This window comes from Takifugu flavidus, chromosome 7 (assembly GCF_003711565.1).
Source record: "Takifugu flavidus isolate HTHZ2018 chromosome 7, ASM371156v2, whole genome shotgun sequence".
Lineage (NCBI taxonomy): Eukaryota > Metazoa > Chordata > Actinopteri > Tetraodontiformes > Tetraodontidae > Takifugu > Takifugu flavidus.
This window is the reverse complement of record NC_079526.1, coordinates 8,694,874-8,711,755: the sequence shown is the minus strand read 5'-3', so window position 1 is coordinate 8,711,755 and position 16,882 is coordinate 8,694,874. Positions and strand designations below refer to the sequence as shown.

The 16,882-nt window shown below is 45.0% G+C and overlaps 3 protein-coding genes across 8 annotated transcripts; all 3 read right to left on the bottom strand.

Annotated features, from left to right (window-relative positions):
- Window positions 1–322: 322 nt before the first annotated feature.
- loxl5a (lysyl oxidase-like 5a) lies at window positions 323–5,353 on the bottom strand. Of its 3 annotated transcripts, XM_057038101.1 has the most exons (8): window positions 4,233–5,353; window positions 3,781–4,096; window positions 1,911–2,019; window positions 1,384–1,521; window positions 958–1,114; window positions 788–883; window positions 595–710; window positions 323–512 (listed from the first exon to the last, which is right to left on the bottom strand). In XM_057038101.1, the coding sequence occupies exons 2-8, from the start codon at window positions 3,833–3,835 to the stop codon at window positions 506–508; spliced, it is 678 nt and encodes a 225-aa protein (XP_056894081.1). In that variant the 5' UTR covers window positions 3,836–4,096; window positions 4,233–5,353; the 3' UTR covers window positions 323–505. The 3 variants fall into 3 exon arrangements, with proteins under 3 accessions (XP_056894081.1, XP_056894080.1, XP_056894079.1); XM_057038100.1 differs by having other exon boundaries at window positions 3,781–5,353; XM_057038099.1 differs by lacking the exons at window positions 3,781–4,096; window positions 4,233–5,353 and adding an exon at window positions 2,165–3,254.
- A 151-nt stretch (window positions 5,354–5,504) lies between these two features.
- Window positions 5,505–8,366, bottom strand: mibp (muscle-specific beta 1 integrin binding protein). 3 transcript variants are annotated; one of them, XM_057038113.1, is made up of 8 exons: window positions 8,204–8,366; window positions 7,502–7,592; window positions 7,084–7,129; window positions 6,676–6,850; window positions 6,187–6,258; window positions 6,001–6,107; window positions 5,840–5,925; window positions 5,505–5,750 (listed from the first exon to the last, which is right to left on the bottom strand). In XM_057038113.1, exons 1-7 carry the CDS (start codon window positions 8,233–8,235, stop codon window positions 5,840–5,842), a joined length of 609 nt encoding a protein of 202 aa, XP_056894093.1. In that variant the 5' UTR covers window positions 8,236–8,366; the 3' UTR covers window positions 5,505–5,750. The 3 variants fall into 3 exon arrangements, with proteins under 3 accessions (XP_056894093.1, XP_056894092.1, XP_056894094.1); XM_057038112.1 differs by having other exon boundaries at window positions 7,084–7,132; window positions 8,204–8,365; XM_057038114.1 differs by lacking the exon at window positions 7,084–7,129 and having other exon boundaries at window positions 8,204–8,337.
- Window positions 8,367–9,737: 1,371 nt separating this feature from the next.
- atcaya (ATCAY kinesin light chain interacting caytaxin a) lies at window positions 9,738–16,486 on the bottom strand. Of its 2 annotated transcripts, XM_057038104.1 has the most exons (13): window positions 15,971–16,486; window positions 14,502–14,601; window positions 13,526–13,584; window positions 13,190–13,435; window positions 12,515–12,685; window positions 12,306–12,408; window positions 12,109–12,240; window positions 11,941–12,027; window positions 11,701–11,799; window positions 11,352–11,387; window positions 11,163–11,231; window positions 11,023–11,075; window positions 9,738–10,843 (listed from the first exon to the last, which is right to left on the bottom strand). In XM_057038104.1, exons 2-12 carry the CDS (start codon window positions 14,576–14,578, stop codon window positions 11,051–11,053), a joined length of 1,104 nt encoding a protein of 367 aa, XP_056894084.1. In that variant the 5' UTR covers window positions 14,579–14,601; window positions 15,971–16,486; the 3' UTR covers window positions 9,738–10,843; window positions 11,023–11,050. The 2 variants fall into 2 exon arrangements, with proteins under 2 accessions (XP_056894084.1, XP_056894085.1); XM_057038105.1 differs by lacking the exons at window positions 14,502–14,601; window positions 15,971–16,486 and adding an exon at window positions 14,030–14,442.
- Between the last annotated feature and the right edge of the window lie 396 nt (window positions 16,487–16,882).

The window sequence follows — 16,882 nt, the reverse complement described above, 5'->3', positions numbered from 1 at the left end:
TTAATAAATATTTGAAAATGTGTGAATAGACTGAAACATTCCCAGACACCTCTTAAAACTTATTTCTAGGTAAATAAATATTTAACAAGCTCATTTATTTGCTGTTGACCAACGTGACAAACATGCAAACATGAAAAACTCATCATTGCAGGGATTTTGCTCAGGTGTTATTCCAGCACACTCACGGTTTCACTGACTAACCTGGTTCTAAAGTTGTCAGCAGATGGAGGGATGACTTCACCTGGTTAAATATTTGTGCAGATTATCTCATTAAGGATGATTTATTAGCAATGATGATGTCAGACATCAGCCTTAAGTGACGTTTGTGCAGCAAATCAAATACTGTTTATTGTAAAACAGGTCAAATATGCAGGTTTACATTTGAGCAACATTAGCAATTAAATCTGTTCAGAACGCTGCATGCATGAGAACAGTTGTAGCTCCAAGGGATGATCTGCATAAATATATACACGCAGGATGGATCTAGTAAGCTGTGGGAGTTGGATCAGCTTCTGTGAAACAAAAGACAGACAGCAGAAGTGAGTTTATTCCACTTCCTGATCCTGCTCAATCTGCTCAGAATGACCCACTCACTCAGTGATCCTGCAGTTCCTCGCCTGGACGTGACTTCCTGTGTACCTGATGTCGCAGCGCACCTCATTGTTGGAGAAGTCCGACTCCTTAACCAACTGGGTCGGGTTAACCGTCACCTGGGAAACACCAGAAACGCTCTGGTTAAGTCCTGTGTTTTCAGGAGATCGCTCCCTTCGCCCTCACGAATGCCCACCTTGAGGACGTAGTTTCCAGGCGGCACGTCGGTGATGTCGATCCACTGGCAGTCGATGTTGGCGTGATACGTGTCGTAGCAGCCGGGACTGAGCCCCTGTGGTGTGTTCAAAGCAACGTGTCCATCAGATTAGTGTGTCAGATTCAAAATCAGAGTGTTTGAAGGCTGACCTGTGTGTGGACGGTGCAGGCAAAACGCCGCCGAGTCCCCGGGTCGCAGGACGTGTCCTCCAGGCAGAAACTGGCCTTGTGTCCCTCAGCCACTTTCTGTCCGGTGGAGACGTCCAGCAGGTCATAGTTGCTGAAGGCCTCCATGCTGTGGAAATGTCTGCAGGCGCAGGAAGAAAGTGAAATGTGCTGTGTGGAAGCTGGAACAGCTCTATGATTTGCATCCAAAAACACCAAAATCCTGACAGATCATTGTGGTTTTTCCACGAAAAGGAATTTGTTCTTCAAACATTTCTCCAGCGGTGGAATCAAAGCAGGATGTTGACATGCTTCGACTTCATTTACAATGTTTCTGCAGCTTTTTGGAGTGAGTTTGTAGCTCTTACAATAAAGTTTGTATATTTTGATCTCATTGAGGTGTGAACTCACTGATGGCAGCTGTGCCATTCCCACTCATGTCTGGGCTTGATGGGGAGAAAATCGGCTGTTCCCTGGTTTTTCACCCTCTGTGGGAACCGCAGCAGGACTCTGTAGTCCAGATCTCTCACCCTGGGATGATACGCAGACCTGGAGGTAATAACACAGGAAAGAATGTCCTCAAATGTTGCCAATATGAGCAGAGGATTCCAGCCTTTTCCCCCTGGCATTAGTCTCTTTATACACTCCGTTGCACTCGAGTTTGAAGGTTTCACTTTTGAATCAACTGCTCAGTAGAGGAAAGAATCTCAGAAAGCTGCCAAATCTCCGTCGCCCTGGCTTCCAGATGGGCCGAGTCCAGCAAACATTCCGATGGAAGCTCAGTGAGACCTTCGGTGAATATCGCCATCGGCTCTTCATAAGGGCGCAGTAAATACATGTACGCAGACAGGAAGTCACAGGAAATCTTCCAGAATTGACTTGCAGAATGCTGCTGATTTGCACCAGATGTGGTGGAATGGCAAAAATAAAAGGTTCACCTGGAAAGACAGTTTTCTTCTGCAGCACATCGCAGTGCGTACATCTGCACCCTCTGGATGTAAGCTGCAGCTTGGATGTAATATGGATCAGGAACCAAGTCTGGGAGACCTGTGGAGAGAAAAAAAGGAATCAAAACAAGAGGTAGGCTAACTGCACACTAGTGGAGGAACCCTCAGTGCTCCCAGTCAGATTTACCGTCTGAATGAATCAGTAATACACTTCTTTTCACTTAAATGTGGCCTCTCCAGCTCACCATTGTCAAAGAACCTAGTGCCGTGACCTTGTCCCGGGGAGCGCATATTGACCCTGTTTCTTTGATCTGGAGGGTACAAATTATAAAACACAGAGTTCCTGTGGTGGATGCTGTGTGGATCCCGTGGGTCGCCGGACTCTGGGCTCCGTGAAGCATCCGGCCTGAGACGAGGGGGGTTTATTTCTACAGTGTTTGTATGAAGCGCGGTGGGAGAGACGCTTGGCTCCGCTGTGATCCTGGTTTGTAAGCGTGCCCCATCGCGAGCATCTCCCGGACCGGTGCGCTGAGGTCTGCGCGCGTTCCCGCGGTCCTCAGATATTCCGACCATTGCAGTTGTGGCTGCTGACCGGCCATTGGAGTCCGATATGCTGATTATCCTGCCACCGCGGCTGTGCGTAAAGTTCGGTGATGGCACCGCAGGTGCCGCGGCTGGTCCGGTGCGAGCCGCATCTCCAGGTGTACTTCGGCCCCCTCTGGGGACCCCGCTGCCGGAGAACTCCTGAACGGTGGTAAAAGCGGCGGCGGCAGCCGTGCTGACATTAAGCCGCTCCTGCTGCGGTCGGTGTCTCACGGCGACGGATCCAGGTTGTCCAGGATTCGCGATGCGCAGCGGGACAGTAATAAGTCTCCTGGGTTGTCCAGTTGCGAGCAGAAACTGGCGCGCATCTGTGCCAAGGACCGACGCATCTGCTTGTCTCCCGGCGCTTCGCTGAGTGTATCTAGCGGATGCGACCTCGGTGCCTCCAAATCTGGTTTGAATAGATCTCCGGACCTCAGCGGGGGGCTGAAGCTGGTTAAAACTGTTTTGGGTCGTCAGTAAAAGCCGAGTGCGTCCTCTGTTCTGTGCTGGTAACCGATATTGCGCCCCAGTGCTCAGTAAACTGTACACCTGGCCGTTATTCTCCCACTGGACGCGGTGTCTCCACGGACCCACGCGTGTGCGCAGATGTTGCTGACCAGCAGCCAAACACAACAGAGCCTCCAGCAGGAAAACAACGATTACGGAGCTGCCCATGGCTCGGTGATGTGGTGCCGCTAGTGCAGAGCTCCACCACTGACAACGGGACCAGCAACAGCTGAGTGGGGCCAGCTGGGCGACTGGGTGGTGTTTTAAACACATTCGCCTCCGTCACGGAGTTGCGCACACCATTCAGACATGATGATGAGCGAATGAATGGTTTCACTCAACAGCGCGGTGATCGCTCACAGTGATCTAAAAAGTGACCACAGATTATGCATCATTAGGCCTATTTAATGATAATGATGAAATTAACGGGATTAGCAACAGTGTGCATGCTTAAGGAGCCAACTGAGATCCGTTCATGAGCATTTCTCATAACGTAGCTTTTATGTAGTCGAATCAGATTATATATATTAAGCAAAGGACCCTTCAGGATGAAAAAATACTAATCATGTGAGTAAAGGCAGTCTGATAGTTTTGATGTACTAAATTCATTACTCTGATGAAAGGATGAACAAGTCAAAGAAAAAACAAACATTTACTAAAGATGCTACTCTAATCCTCATTAATATATATACAGGTGCATTGATACTAATTATAAATGTCGTATATTACCCCGAACTGCAGCTGAAAATGGAAAATTTCACTTGTTTACCAGTCTTTGACGTCATCTTCAGCAGCTCTCGCCACAAGGTGGCGGCAGAGTTCATCTGGAGACTCCTCGCATCTTCTGGAAGTGTGTAGATGTTGGAACAAGGTCGATTTAGATCAAAACGCAAACTTTTCTGGATGTTAAACTGGAGTTAAAGTTCAGACTCGGGTTATATTTATTTCGCAATTTTCCCTTTGAAAAGACTTTTAGCGTCCATCTTTTTATTCTACAATCCACTGGGATGCATTAGAAGTGTTTCCTCTCACATTTAAATTGTACTTGCATATTTTCCATCTTTAGAACAGGATGATGACAATCACTGTAAAACAAGAACACATACAGCGTTATGGCTTACTTGAGTTTTTCACACTTTTGAACATCTGAAATTGGGTTCAAATTAAAACTACAGAAAAGTGCAGTGGGTGCTTTAGTTTGAAGACCGAGTCTGTTCTCACATTTTTGATTTGTTTCTTATCCTCATCCTTATTTGACTGGTACCCAGCAGCCCGAGTGTCCAAACCCTCTCTTCATTGTCCAGCACCCTCTCCCATTCTGCTCTTAAAATACCCCCAGAAGCATCTAGAGCCTCTGAGAAATCTGTGTGAGCATAAACCCGTGACTGTGTGTGTGTGTGTGTGTTACAGGGGATAATCATGGGGTCCTTGTTGGCTGGGCAGGCTAGAACCGGATGGGTGTCACTGCCAGTATAAATACACGAGCCCTCCGTCACACACCTGATGACCAGGCCGTGTTACAGTGGGAGCTCTGACCTTTGTAGACATTAATTAAGCTATTTTAGTCCAATAATGTGCTTACATTTCATTTACAACTTCCAGTTACAAGAATTTCTATTTTCTGGTCCTTTAAACCTATATTACTGTCAAATCTTGTATTTTGTAATAGAATGAAATCAAATTAGAATGGGCAATTAAAAACCTCAGATATTCCCCCTTCTATGTAAATAAAAGTACTTCTAAGACCAAAGATTCTTAGAAAACAAAAACCCTTTAATTGTGTTTGTCATACTCAATGCAAAGCAAAAGAACTTCGATTTTAAGAAAACAAACAAAAAAAATGTATTTTTTGTTTTATTACACTATTGAGGTCCCCGAATATTTGGAATGCTTAAAAAAAATCCACCATTTAAAATGGCTCCATGAACCAAAAGTTTCAGAAATGATCTTCAAAAAGGTTTTTAAATTTGATCATAATTGCCCAGAACACTCCATTTGAATTAAAAACGTAGTCCAAGTTATTTTCATGTTGTAGTTAGTTATTAACAAAAATCACAATGTTGATTACTTATTTCCCTTACACACGCTCAATAACCTAATTCCGAGGCAGGCTCATATCAGTAGAACTTCAGTCACATGACTGACCCAGGTTGTCAGGAACAAGGTCAGATGTGTAGAGCAAGACTGGACTCGTTTTCACTGTAGTCGAGCACACGGGCGCTCACATTCACACGCCTCCTCTGTTCTTATATTGAGCAGTTAGAATATGCTTCAGTAACAGTTAACAGGGGAAATGAGAAATTATCATGCACTATTTTTACACGAGACCTCTTCAACGTGCTCCAGGCCTCACGTTTCACTAAATCTGGTGCTAATAGCCTAAATCCTCCCCTCGGTCTATGGCCTACTTCACACAGCTCTCCATAGAAGTGAGCTGTGTCAGAGGGGCCAGGCTCTCCTGGACGAGGAAAATAAAGGACAGGAAGTCAATAGTCTGTTCAGCTACTGAAAATTTATTCAATCAAGATATTGTAAAGCAGACATTTGAACGGTGACATCAGGGAGCTGAACTGACACGTCCTCAAAACAAACACTCATCATCATCATCATCAAAATGACAAAAGTTAAGTTAACAAGGCTTTGTTGATTTACAGGAATAGAATAGTATTACAAAAGGATTTAAAAAAAAAAAAAAATCCTTGGAACTATTTACAAACTGTACAGGAAAGAAGCCCTGTGCTGCAAGAGAGAAAGAAAACAGATGAAATGCATGTGTAAACACCTGACGTGCATTTACGTACGAGGAGCAGCCATTTCAGGCCATTTACCTATAAACGGTTGAGGAAGTTGCTCTGAATGTCCTCGTACACCTGGTTGTAGATCTCTTCTTTCGTTTTCAGTCCGTCGAGGTAGTCTGCACACAGGGGGAGGCCCGGGTTTGAAAACAGCCCTTAAAATCACATCAGCAAAGAGAATAGTTCTAACGCACCGACTGTCAGGTGGCTGGCTTCCATCATCGTCCTGTGTTTCAGGTACATGGGCCACACATGGCCATCGAAGAGGCCGGGGGGGTCGGGCACCGTGTACTGTCTCGTACTATAAAATGATGATTAAAGTCAGAGATCCATACGGGGGTAAACACATCACTGAAGCAGGTGCTTTTGTCTCCGCTCACCTTCTCCTCCTCTTGCACTCCTCATAGGGAATCGTGATGTAATAACACTTGTCAAAGACGTCCAGCAGGGGCCTGGAAGGGGGTCACACAAGAAAGATAAGTGCAGAAAGGTACAAAGGACGCACGTGTCGGGGGGCTTTTTATGTGCGTCAAAACAGGTTCAATAATCCTCATTATGCAACTACTCAGATTGGGTCTTATCGGAGTGCTTCACACTCATGCTGGGTACACACAGCACCAGCAGCCAGCGTGCTGATTGGTGCAGGGACCCAGAGAGCCTCTTTCAGCTGAACTCCTTATCTCTGTCTGCGAGAACCAGCCTGGGCCCTCAAGAATATATGGTACATTCACGGGTCACGTGACACCTCTGAAAACCCCTACCCATGCTAGAGAACAATCTGAGCTGAGAAGATACGAATGCTTAAAAAGAAAACAAGGGGTTCTGACTTTAAAATAAATAGAAAAGCTTAGACGATTTTGGCAACTTACTGGTAGTTATAGAGCAGGAAGCCTTCCACAATCAGGATGTGCGTCTGCTCCTCGGGTTCGCTCACATCATCTGTACGTGCGAGGTTGACGCCATGCGAACGGGCGAACTTTACCGGGTTCTCAATCCAGCCTCTTATCGTGTTGGTCATTGCCTCCATGTCCAAAGCTGTGATCACTGTAGGGACAAATAGGAAACAGCAAAAACAGAATTAGAATAAATACATATTAATTATAAATAAAATACTTAAAAAGAGGTCTATATTTCGCTCCGAAATACTGGAGGAGATTATCAATGGTGCCAACACACTGGTTGACTTAAAATGGCTGTGTGTATGTGGTATTAGAGGTGGAAGTTTCTGACACTAGAGGGTAAACATGGATCACTGGCGGGCTTCTGTGAAGTCTTACCATCCCATTGTTTAAAGCCGTCCTCCCCGACTTCTATCTGATCAGGCTTCTGAAATAACAGTCACCAATAAAACATTGCTGCAACCTCACAGCTGCCAACAAGGGCAGTTCACACCCACATGCCAGAGCCCGCGCACAAGGACAATAAAGGACGGACACACACACACACACACACACACAGACAGAGACACACACACACACACACCAGGGGATGAACAAAATTAAGGAAGTCATTCAGACAACATCCCATCACTGGGGGACAATGTTGCATGAAAAGGACATCTTCCCCTCCAACACAGAATTAAATGTGCAGGGGTGTGTGTGTGTGTGTGTGTGTGTGACAGAACCCCCCTGTGTCGTTCACATCAGTAAATGGGACAGGAAGAAAACCCTGAAACATCCACACGCTGAAACTCACCTTGTAAAAGTCATCTTGGTGCACAACACAGCAGTTGGGCAACATCTTGATCAACCTCTGGGTCAGGGTTGTTTTGCCCCCGTTCGTGACCCTAAATCAAAAGAGCACAATTTAGAAACTTTAATTGCGGCGGTCGACTTTTCTCGGTGTGAATTTAGGAATAAATAAACAACAACCTGGCACCGGACAGGGCGCGAAAACACCAACATTTCAAACAATAATTAAATAATTAAAACCCTGTGATAAATACGCCAAAACCGACAGACAGCAGAAGAACTGACGGATTTCGTGAGCATTATCGACTCTCCCTCCATTTCTGACCGGGACCTGGCGGGGAGTTTTCAAAAGTCCCGCTCGATTGATGACAACAAAGCGGTCACACGCGCGGAAACACGCCTTCCTGGCTGCTACAATCTGGCGGGCAGCTGATAATAAATGCATACTAAAAAGGCTGACTGATAGCAGCCTGACAAGCGTGTGACATCTCTCTAAACAAAGATACATTTCTGGAAAACCGCCTCCACAGAATGTGGGGTTTTAACGTCATGTACAGCTACAGTTCTAAGCAAGGCGCTATAACGCCCCTGAAACACCAAAAATGGCTCTAATTAAACACCATTAAAACACTGCAGGAAGCCAACTGTGACCGTGATGAATTTACTGCCCCCAAAGCTCCACACTGAACTAAATAATCCAACTCACCCGCCGATTCCTATGATGAATTTCCTCTTCATCTTCTTGCAAGCGCGAAGCCTTTTTTTTTTTTTTTTTTAAATCGAACTTTGCCGCGTGACAAAAGCACTGACCGCGTAGACCGTCCTCTCGCGACGCTTGTCGAAAAACTCCATTGGCACGCGCGGCACTGCAGTATTTAAGTGGCCTGGGTCCGGCGACGTCACCGCCGACGCAAAAGTGGGCGGGCTCATTCTCGCGCTCTTACGTGCCTTTACGCACGACTCCTCGGAGGAATGTCTCCGGCAGCCAATCGCAGCCCTCCAAATCTCCTCATTTGCATATTTCCGAGCGCTTGTTGTTCCACCGAGCTGTGCACCTGACCCCCCCGGGACCCCCCGGGACCCCCCGGGACCACAGTGGAAAACTACCATTGTTGGTGTCGCATCGGCTGGTTGAAAAGTCCGTCATGCAATAAGATGTAGCTGTATTTATAAACGCAGCTTCTTGTTTCTACCAGCCCGCTCCAGTTTGTCCCAGATAACAAACTGGTACATTTACTTTTAATTGTTTAGCTTCTTAGGCATTAAACAGACGTTAGATTTACAGCATCAGTGCTTATCTCTTGAATCTTGAATCTTGAATCTAAACGGATTTTCAGTAGCAGTGTCATTAAAGAATGAAAAAAGGGGGCAAAGGTTCATAACAGCAGTAAATTCGTGTATAATTCTGCTATACCACTGTACAGATATAGACATGTGTGGGTATGCCATTGTCAAACGATTATATTGAGAAAGTAATCGCCTTTGTTTAAATCTTCTTATTAAAACGTGTTTAAAATAATTTATGGAAAAGTCTATGTTTCACACGTGCATTTACTAATAGGGTAGTACCTTTGCTGTATAGTATATCTTACACATCATACTGGTTTATACACCGTTCATTTATTTAAAATGTTATCGACAGCCTCCTGGATTCATTAGAAAGTAATAATAAATTGACTAATTTGACAGTTGCTCCAAGTGTTGGACTAATTTCATCACTTAGGAAAGAGATTGACAGTATAGAATTCGTCCACATTTTGTCACATTAAAGACTTTCATTCGTCAAACCAAGTGTGTGAGGAGTGTGAAGTCAGCGGAGGTTAAAAGTGAACCTGAATGAACAGACGTCGGGTGTTCTGACATGAACACATACATCATGGATGCTGAGGGGTCAGAGGTCATTGTGATCTCCCCTCTGTGATGCTGTAGTTGGAGTATCACTGACATTTACTCACCCCCGCTGTAGTAAAGTCACACTGAAAAGTAAAATCAACCTGTTTATTTCTTTAGAGAATATTATACCAAAATCTATTACACAAATATGTGGGGGGGCAAATAATTTATTACAATACAAATATTGTGCTGTATAGTTAGAATTGGCATGTTGCTTTTCAGGGGTGTCATTAGCCATTTTATGGAAACGATATAATTTGGGGTCTGAATTAATCAGGAACGTTTATAATCTTCATCAAAATAGTAAATTAAATCAATAAATAAAAGAAAAAACCACTAGAAGCATCTTAAATGGAACATTTTAATGCTGATTCCATTCAAAGTTTATGCAGCAACCAAACTCAGTGCAAAATAATGAAGGCAGGCAATATTGTTATGCAAAATAATAATAAAAATCAGATTTATAGGATTTACAACCTGCTACATTTAGCTAAACAGATGGAAGACATGAGAGGAAAGTCAGTGTAACCCCTTAAAAAAAAAAGTAAAGTGCATTTGGATATAATTATGTAAAATTAAGTCTGAAATGCTGACATTCCCGAAAGAAAACAAATCCTCAGCATCTATCACAGTTCACTAACACTTCAGTCAGAGGCCACTTTATACCTGCAGTAACGCTGATCTTCCCATCTGAAATGCTCCTCTCAGTCTGCCTTACATATGCTTCTCAGCACATATCTAACTCCTATGGTTCGGGTCGTGTAGGCGCACCAGCGTTAGAGCAGAGCACATTCCTGGACGTGTCGACTCGAGGCACATCGTAGTCAAATACAGCTGTTAGAACGTCTGCCAACGGGTCAGGGCAGCAAAACAGAGGGAGCGGTGCAAACGGCTGAAAGTGCAGCAAAAACGAGGCAACATAAAGATGAAGGCATCTGATGAATCCACTGCTGTTTACATCACTCATGTCATATTTACACGTGGAACAAACCTATGGCCACAGTCTGAACCAAACTCTCTAAACTCCCAAATTAAAAGCTTTTAGATGCACAAATCCCCAAACTTGGTGCCCAAACTTTTTTTTTTTTTTTTTTTAAACGGTCAGTAGAGCTTAACATTTTGTAGATCCTCAGTTAAGCTGAAGGTAGTAACAGTTTGGGAAGTTAAAATAGTTTCCGCTCCATATTTCCGAAATCACTTGTCTCAGAGGACGAGAGCTCGTGTTGAGGCCGTCGGAAACACGCGTGACACACCGGGTCAGACGGGATGATAATAAACAGGTGAGCCGTTTCCCAGCCAGAGCTCCTGACTGAGCAGCGGCTTCCAGCGGAGTTCCAGAGGGACGGACAGATTCACACATCAGAAGCTGGACGTTGAAACATGGACGCACAAGTAGATTTGAATGGACCGCGGCTTCTCGTGGGTGTAAATCACAGGGTTCATGTTCCAAACGCTGCATAAAGAAGATCACAATGACACAAAATGATTGTGTTACATATATACGAGACACAGAGTTATTGTAGAGTGGTTACAGAATTGCATGGATCATCTTTCGCCAGTATATTACAACACAAAAATCCTTTATTATAGCTGAATTTATAATTCATAAATGATTGAGATACACACATTTACCTTCAACAGAAACGCTCTGCTGTTGTCCTTAATCGACAATCATCGACTTGGGCCTGAAAGTGAGGAAAAGGACAAATGATTTTATTTTTTTAAATGATAAAATATTCAATCTCTCAATTAATTTCTCTGCAGATTGATACCTCTCTGGCTTTTTGAATGCATCTTTTGTGACTGATTGTTCCTCCTGCTGTTTTTTTTCATGTTCCATTCTACACACACACACACACACACACATACACACGCACACACGCACACACACACAGAAAGAGAGGCTGAGTGAGTGAGTGTGTATTTCAAGTGTAGGTCTGTCAATCAGTGTTGAATATTACCTTTCCTTTCGTGCTTTAATTCTCTCTTCATCAAACCTGTAAATAAGCAAAACTGTGTTGTTAATATGACTAGAGTAAAAACCATATTTTAATTTTATTTGAACATTTTACATTCATTCTCTGTTTATTAAACCTAATTTGAACTATTTGCCCAAAGATATAAATGAGATAAAAGATGGAAGATGGGCAGTGTGAGCTGACTGAAAAGGTAAGAACAGGTGGGACAGGAAATGAATACATTTGACTAAATTACACGCTGATTCTCAGTTTCATGCTTTGACAACCGTCTGTGCACCAGATGGACGGAACCACAGTTCCAGTTCGCCACCTGGTGGCCACTGATACTTACTGCACCACACAGTCTGGAACATGGACGTGCTCCATGGGGACGATCTCAGCCAGTTCATCCAGGCTGTGCACGTACTGGATCTTATTCAAGAACTTCATACTGTGGAAGACAATTTAAAATTTTTTTTTACCCCAACTGATCATTGGGGTTATTATTCAGCATTTCACGATTTTTAAGTTGAAAAACGTTTTACAGTGCAAAACTTGATTGGTTCAACATTTATTAGTTCTATAGTGTTACCTGATAAAGGGTCTAGATATAGCCAGGACAGTCCGTATGAACCATGTAGGATGAGCGATGACTAAAGATTTTAGGTTCTTTCTCAGTCTGCAAGTACAGCACAAACAGCACAAGTCAATTCAGCATCAGAATTAGAAATCCAGCTGTTTTACAGCCTATTTTCCTCACCTTCTGTCAATCATTTGGTAACATTTCTTGAGCCAGCTGATCCCAGGCATCTTACTCCGAGGAGTGGCCCCGTTCATGTAGATGATCAGGTAATCTTCGGCCACAAGCATCTCCAGGCTGCTGACCACATAGCTGCAGGAAGGACACGTTAAGGTAGAACAAGGTCCGGAGAATGATGTCAGCCATGGCACACTCACAGGAAGAGGTTTTCCATGATGTAGTGATAGTCGGAACAGCTGCTGTCAGGCAGGTAACAGGCAGAGAAAACAATGATCGCGTTCAGGCCTTCGCCATAGTAACCTGAAGGGATAAAGTTGCAGTGAGGAGCCGACAAAGTTTAGATCACCGTGGGAAACAATACAAACTGCCTTCAACATCCGTCTGACGGTTCCTGTCACTCACTGACCTCCGTGCGTGATGACCCGCAGGTAAGGCCTGATGATCTGCATGTCAATACGATGCTCCTGCTCTCCTATGAGCACCGTCCTCCAGAGACGTCCGTTGGTGTTCCCTTCGTCTTCCGCGTCTCCTAAACCGTCAGCTGGGGCAGCTTTCGCTGAGGCCACCGGCGCATCGTCTGGACAGAGCGTAAAGAACAGGTTCTGTTTACAAAGCTGGCCTTGCAGCAAAAATTAGAACCAGTGAGACCCAAAGTAAATAAAAGAAGCAATATTGGTTTGATAACTGTTGAGTGCCTGTTATGCTGTCGCGCCAATTCATATTTTGGTAGAAAAGGCACAATTTTACCATAAATATTATCCAAGGATGGTTGGAGGAGTGCAACTATTAGCCTTTGAGCTGATCTGAAAACTCAGAATATCCAAATTTAGCTAAATATCGATGCCATCTCTAAGGACCTGCAGGGACAGAAACCTTACACCCAGAACCACAAACCACCCTCACAGATTTGGCCATTTTCTGTCATGTATCACTGCAATCAGCAACACAGCAATCACTCATCCAACTCAGTCCTTTCACTGTCCGGGAATTGAACCCAGAACCTTTCGGCTGATTAATACCACTGCAGGACGACATATTGGACTCAATTAGTAAGACTAGAATCTGGTTGTGTTAAACTCACCTTCCCATTCAAGCTCATTGCCATTGGTGATGAACTCCAGGGAGTCCGTCTCGTCGGGCGTGTCAATGTCATCGACGTTGATGTCCAGGTCGTCCGGCGTGTCCAAGAAGTCGTCCGACAGCAGAGAGCCCTCGCTGTGGTCCAGTGAAAGGTTCAGCTCGGGTGCGATGAGTGTTCTGCGCTTGCGGTGGGACGAAGCAACGCCGCCGCCTCCAGGTGGGCTCACGTTCAGAGAGTTGGGGGGAGCTGCAGCGAAGGCATCACAAAACAAGCGGCGTCATACTAGGAGGTGTTATGTTATATTCTGCCCATTGTTGACCCCTCGGTGTTACCTACAGGGTCTGTCATCTGTGAGACCACAAGAGGGGTCCATGTCTCCGTACTCTGGAAGTAGTCTGAAGACAAAACAATGAGCATCGGGTTAGGAACACAACACCAAAGCTTAAAGTGGAGTAAAAAATACAGTGCATGTGAGAAAACACAGCGAGGAAGTGATGCGCTGTTTTCCATTAGGGCGGGGGCGCGCACACGTGCGTATCAATAACAAGACGATCCGACTGCAGAGATGCTACAATGCAGTGTAGCTGTAACGTGTGTGTGTGCGCGTGCGTGTGTGTGTGTGTGAGAGAGAAAGATAGAGACAGAGAGACGCTTCTGCTGAGACAACAACACCGGCTCACTGGCTTTAATGCAGACAAAAGAGGGATAGGACTCTCCTCCCCGTAGACCCCTGCGGTCGCCCTGCTCTCTTTTATCAGGAATGATTACGATAAAAACAGATTATTAGGTTTGCCTTCAACAGCCACGTCGTCCTTCAGCGGTAAACATTATGACGCTTACCTTGAGGAAATATCTGCTCGTGTCAGTGCCGACAGAAATGCGCTTTTACGCACACTCGCTTTTTATGGGCTGCGTTCTCTCATTCCGCAGCGTCCCGGTCGGTAACATGCGGTCTAGAGCAGAGTGTCTCCGGGCATCTACCGCAGTAACGGTCCCTTTCTTGCTGCTTCTTCCTGCGTGTCTGTCTCTAAGCAAATCCTGCCACCATTTTCCTGGCGATGCTGTGTTGATGCTCGGCAACTGCTGTTGCGTCACATGACGTGGCCTGAGCCCATTTACGGACAGAACTACACCTGCCCCTTGCTGAATCTGACGGGGGTGGGGTTCTTCCTCGCTGCTTTTCTACACGTCGAGCATCTCAACCTTCTCTAATTGTCTCTTGCAGTAGCATTAAGGAATGCAATAATAATGGATGAAAAAATTAGACAACTAAAAGATTTAGAGGCGAGGAAGAGGAATGAAAGGACTTTACCTTGGGAAGTCTTCATCCTGCCACTCATCTTTCACCTCCATGTTCTCCATGCGTAGAGTTGCCTCTGTAGTGCCCATCCCTCTGAGAGGGGAGCACGGACCTGGGGGTGGGAGGAGACGGGATTCACGACAATAGAGGACACCTGACGCCCAAAACGCGACCTAAAGAGTCTTCATGGGGGCGGTCTGCTGGAACACTTGTTCGGTGTTGGCAGGAAGAGTCAGTATCGCTGCAGGAATTTACTCAATTCCTTTCCCTACATTTTGGGGGCTTTTAAGTATTGTTGATCACATGGACTTTTATCCCCCTGCCCAGAGAAGCACATGTGAGGGGCATGTGACCGACTCGGTGCAGACCTCCTCCGAGTTAAATATCACTCATGAATTTCTTCGTAAGTGCAGTTGAAGAGGCTAACGAAGATGACAGAAGAAGCCCACCCCTTCTCTGATCCAGCTAGATCATCTCGCTTCTCGCTTCTAATCTTAGTTTACAGTTGTCAGAGGTGGTCGCAGCCTCCCGCCTGCACTCATTCATTTTCTGTGTAAGGCTGCATGTTTCCAAAGATAAAAACTAAACTACCACTAGTAGATTTCATATCCACTAAAGGTGTTATGCTGCAGAAGATGTGTTGTTTTTTTGTTTTTGCCATTTTTAAACGAAGGTCATCGGGACCTGTATCCCGATGGAGTCCGTCTAGTGGACAATCAAAGAACTGCATATTTTCAGGCTGGTGTCCGTTTAGTTACTGTAATCTATTGGTGCAACCACTAAAGACAAGGGGCAAAATAATACACATTTACGATGTACAGAACATTTGGGTTCAAGTAGGTCGTGTAACACTTTTATTCAAGCCAACATGTATTCCAATATAAAGTACATTTGTAGCGAATGAAAATTGAGCATGAAGGAACCCCAGGTCACCCAGGTTGCCTGATTTTACACATTTGTATTAAAGAATGCACCCTGCATCATCATGGATAATTAGTCCTGACTGCTGAACTACAGCAACATCTCTGTGTCTGCAGGACTGGAAGAACACTGTGTGCAGGTCCCATGATGTCATTACTTCAAGAGGCAGAGTGATTACGTTGGTTCTGCCATTAGCAGCAGCCTCAAACGTGAAAGACAATCGAGTCAGGCACAGAGGAATTTCCACAGGACAGCTGCACAGTCAAATTGGGTTCCCACCAATAAATGAAGCAAACAAATTTCAGTAAATACATCATTTTATCTCACACGTGCCCTTGAAATATAGTCCTCCTATAATGCTTATAGGAAGCCTATATAATCAGGTTCTTCCAAATGTTGTTTTAACACCATCGCAGGATTAAATGCTCTATGTTTCCTTATGCACAGTAGATCCAACCATGACCACGGGATTTCTGTGTCAGGGATCACTCTAGAACAGGCAGGTGGAAGCAGCAGAGATGATATCAGGACATGGCCGTGTATTCAGTGGTTTTACTCACATTAGCAGAGTGGGACTCCACAGATCCTCCCGCTCGGTCGGCGTGTTTGTGTCCTCCCTACGACCCTTTGGGAAATGCAGAAATTCAAGAACTCCTACTCCGGATCCTCCTGATCTTCATCATCAGAAAAGTAGGAGTCGCGCTGATATTTCTCCTCTGTCCCTCATTCACATGCACACGCACCCTCATGCAGACACAGCCCTGCTGTGTGCGTGTTTTCAGTCACTGGCCGCAGGTGTGTGAGTACAGGGAGGACCTCTGTGCTAGACTCCCCCTCCCGCTCCTTCTCCTCTGCTTCTGGACACCTTTGTTGTCAAAGGACTGGCCGCCCGGACTGATTCTCCTATACGCTCCAGCAGCCATAAACACAAAATTTCTTTAAGAATCCATCTGCTCAACCGTCAGTATTTCTATTAATTTCTGCTGGAATCTCTCTGGTTTACTCTCTATCTGATCTCATGGGGGGAGATTCAGCAGAATAAGGGGCTGTTTTCCTGACCTGTTTTAGGTGGTCCTCTGTGTGTGCTGTTCCCTAGCAACAGCATCTCTCTCTCCATTGCTTGCACCCTCCTTCTCGGTTCCCTTGCTCTAATATCTACCCCAATCCTCTGTCTGCATATAAATTATTCTCTGCCTTATTTCCCCTGCTCCATTCTCCCTAATGAATAGCCTGTTGTTTATAAACCCAAACCAATTTCTTTACGGTTGTTTGCACTTGGATAGAGCTGACAGTCTATAAATGATTTAACTCGGTATTAATCCTGCAGAAAGGCTTTGTGTTTTGGCTCTGTTTTTGCTGGATTGCACCACAGTTTGCAATAATATTTGGATCACAAGGTCTCGGCCAGGCGAGGCTTTGAACCGCTCACCTGTTAGCAGCAGTTAACCGAAGATAAATACTTTAACCTCTTT

Bases quoted from the DNA above. Each gene is read 5' to 3' on its own strand.
- mibp (XM_057038112.1), bottom strand. From the start codon at position 8,235: ATGAAGAGGAAATTCATCATAGGAATCGGCGG. The intron at 7,593-8,203 runs GTGAGTTGGATT...CTTTTGATTTAG, and splicing joins TTCATCATAGGAATCGGCGG to GGTCACGAACGGGGGCAAAA. The intron at 5,926-6,000 runs GTGCGTTAGAAC...CCCTGTGTGCAG, and splicing joins AGCCAGCCACCTGACAGTCG to ACTACCTCGACGGACTGAAA.
- loxl5a (XM_057038099.1), bottom strand. From the start codon at position 3,179: ATGGGCAGCTCCGTAATCGTTGTTTTCCTGCTGGAGGCTCTGTTGTGT. The intron at 884-957 runs GTCAGCCTTCAA...AACACACCACAG, and splicing joins CCTGCACCGTCCACACACAG to GGGCTCAGTCCCGGCTGCTA. The intron at 711-787 runs GTGGGCATTCGT...GGTGTTTCCCAG, and splicing joins CTGGAAACTACGTCCTCAAG to GTGACGGTTAACCCGACCCA.
- atcaya (XM_057038104.1), bottom strand. From the start codon at position 14,578: ATGGGCACTACAGAGGCAACTCTACGCATGGAGAACATGGAGGTGAAA. The intron at 12,686-13,189 runs GTGAGTTTAACA...CGCTCTGTCCAG, and splicing joins CAATGAGCTTGAATGGGAAG to ACGATGCGCCGGTGGCCTCA. The intron at 12,028-12,108 runs GTGAGGAAAATA...CTGTACTTGCAG, and splicing joins TACCAAATGATTGACAGAAG to ACTGAGAAAGAACCTAAAAT.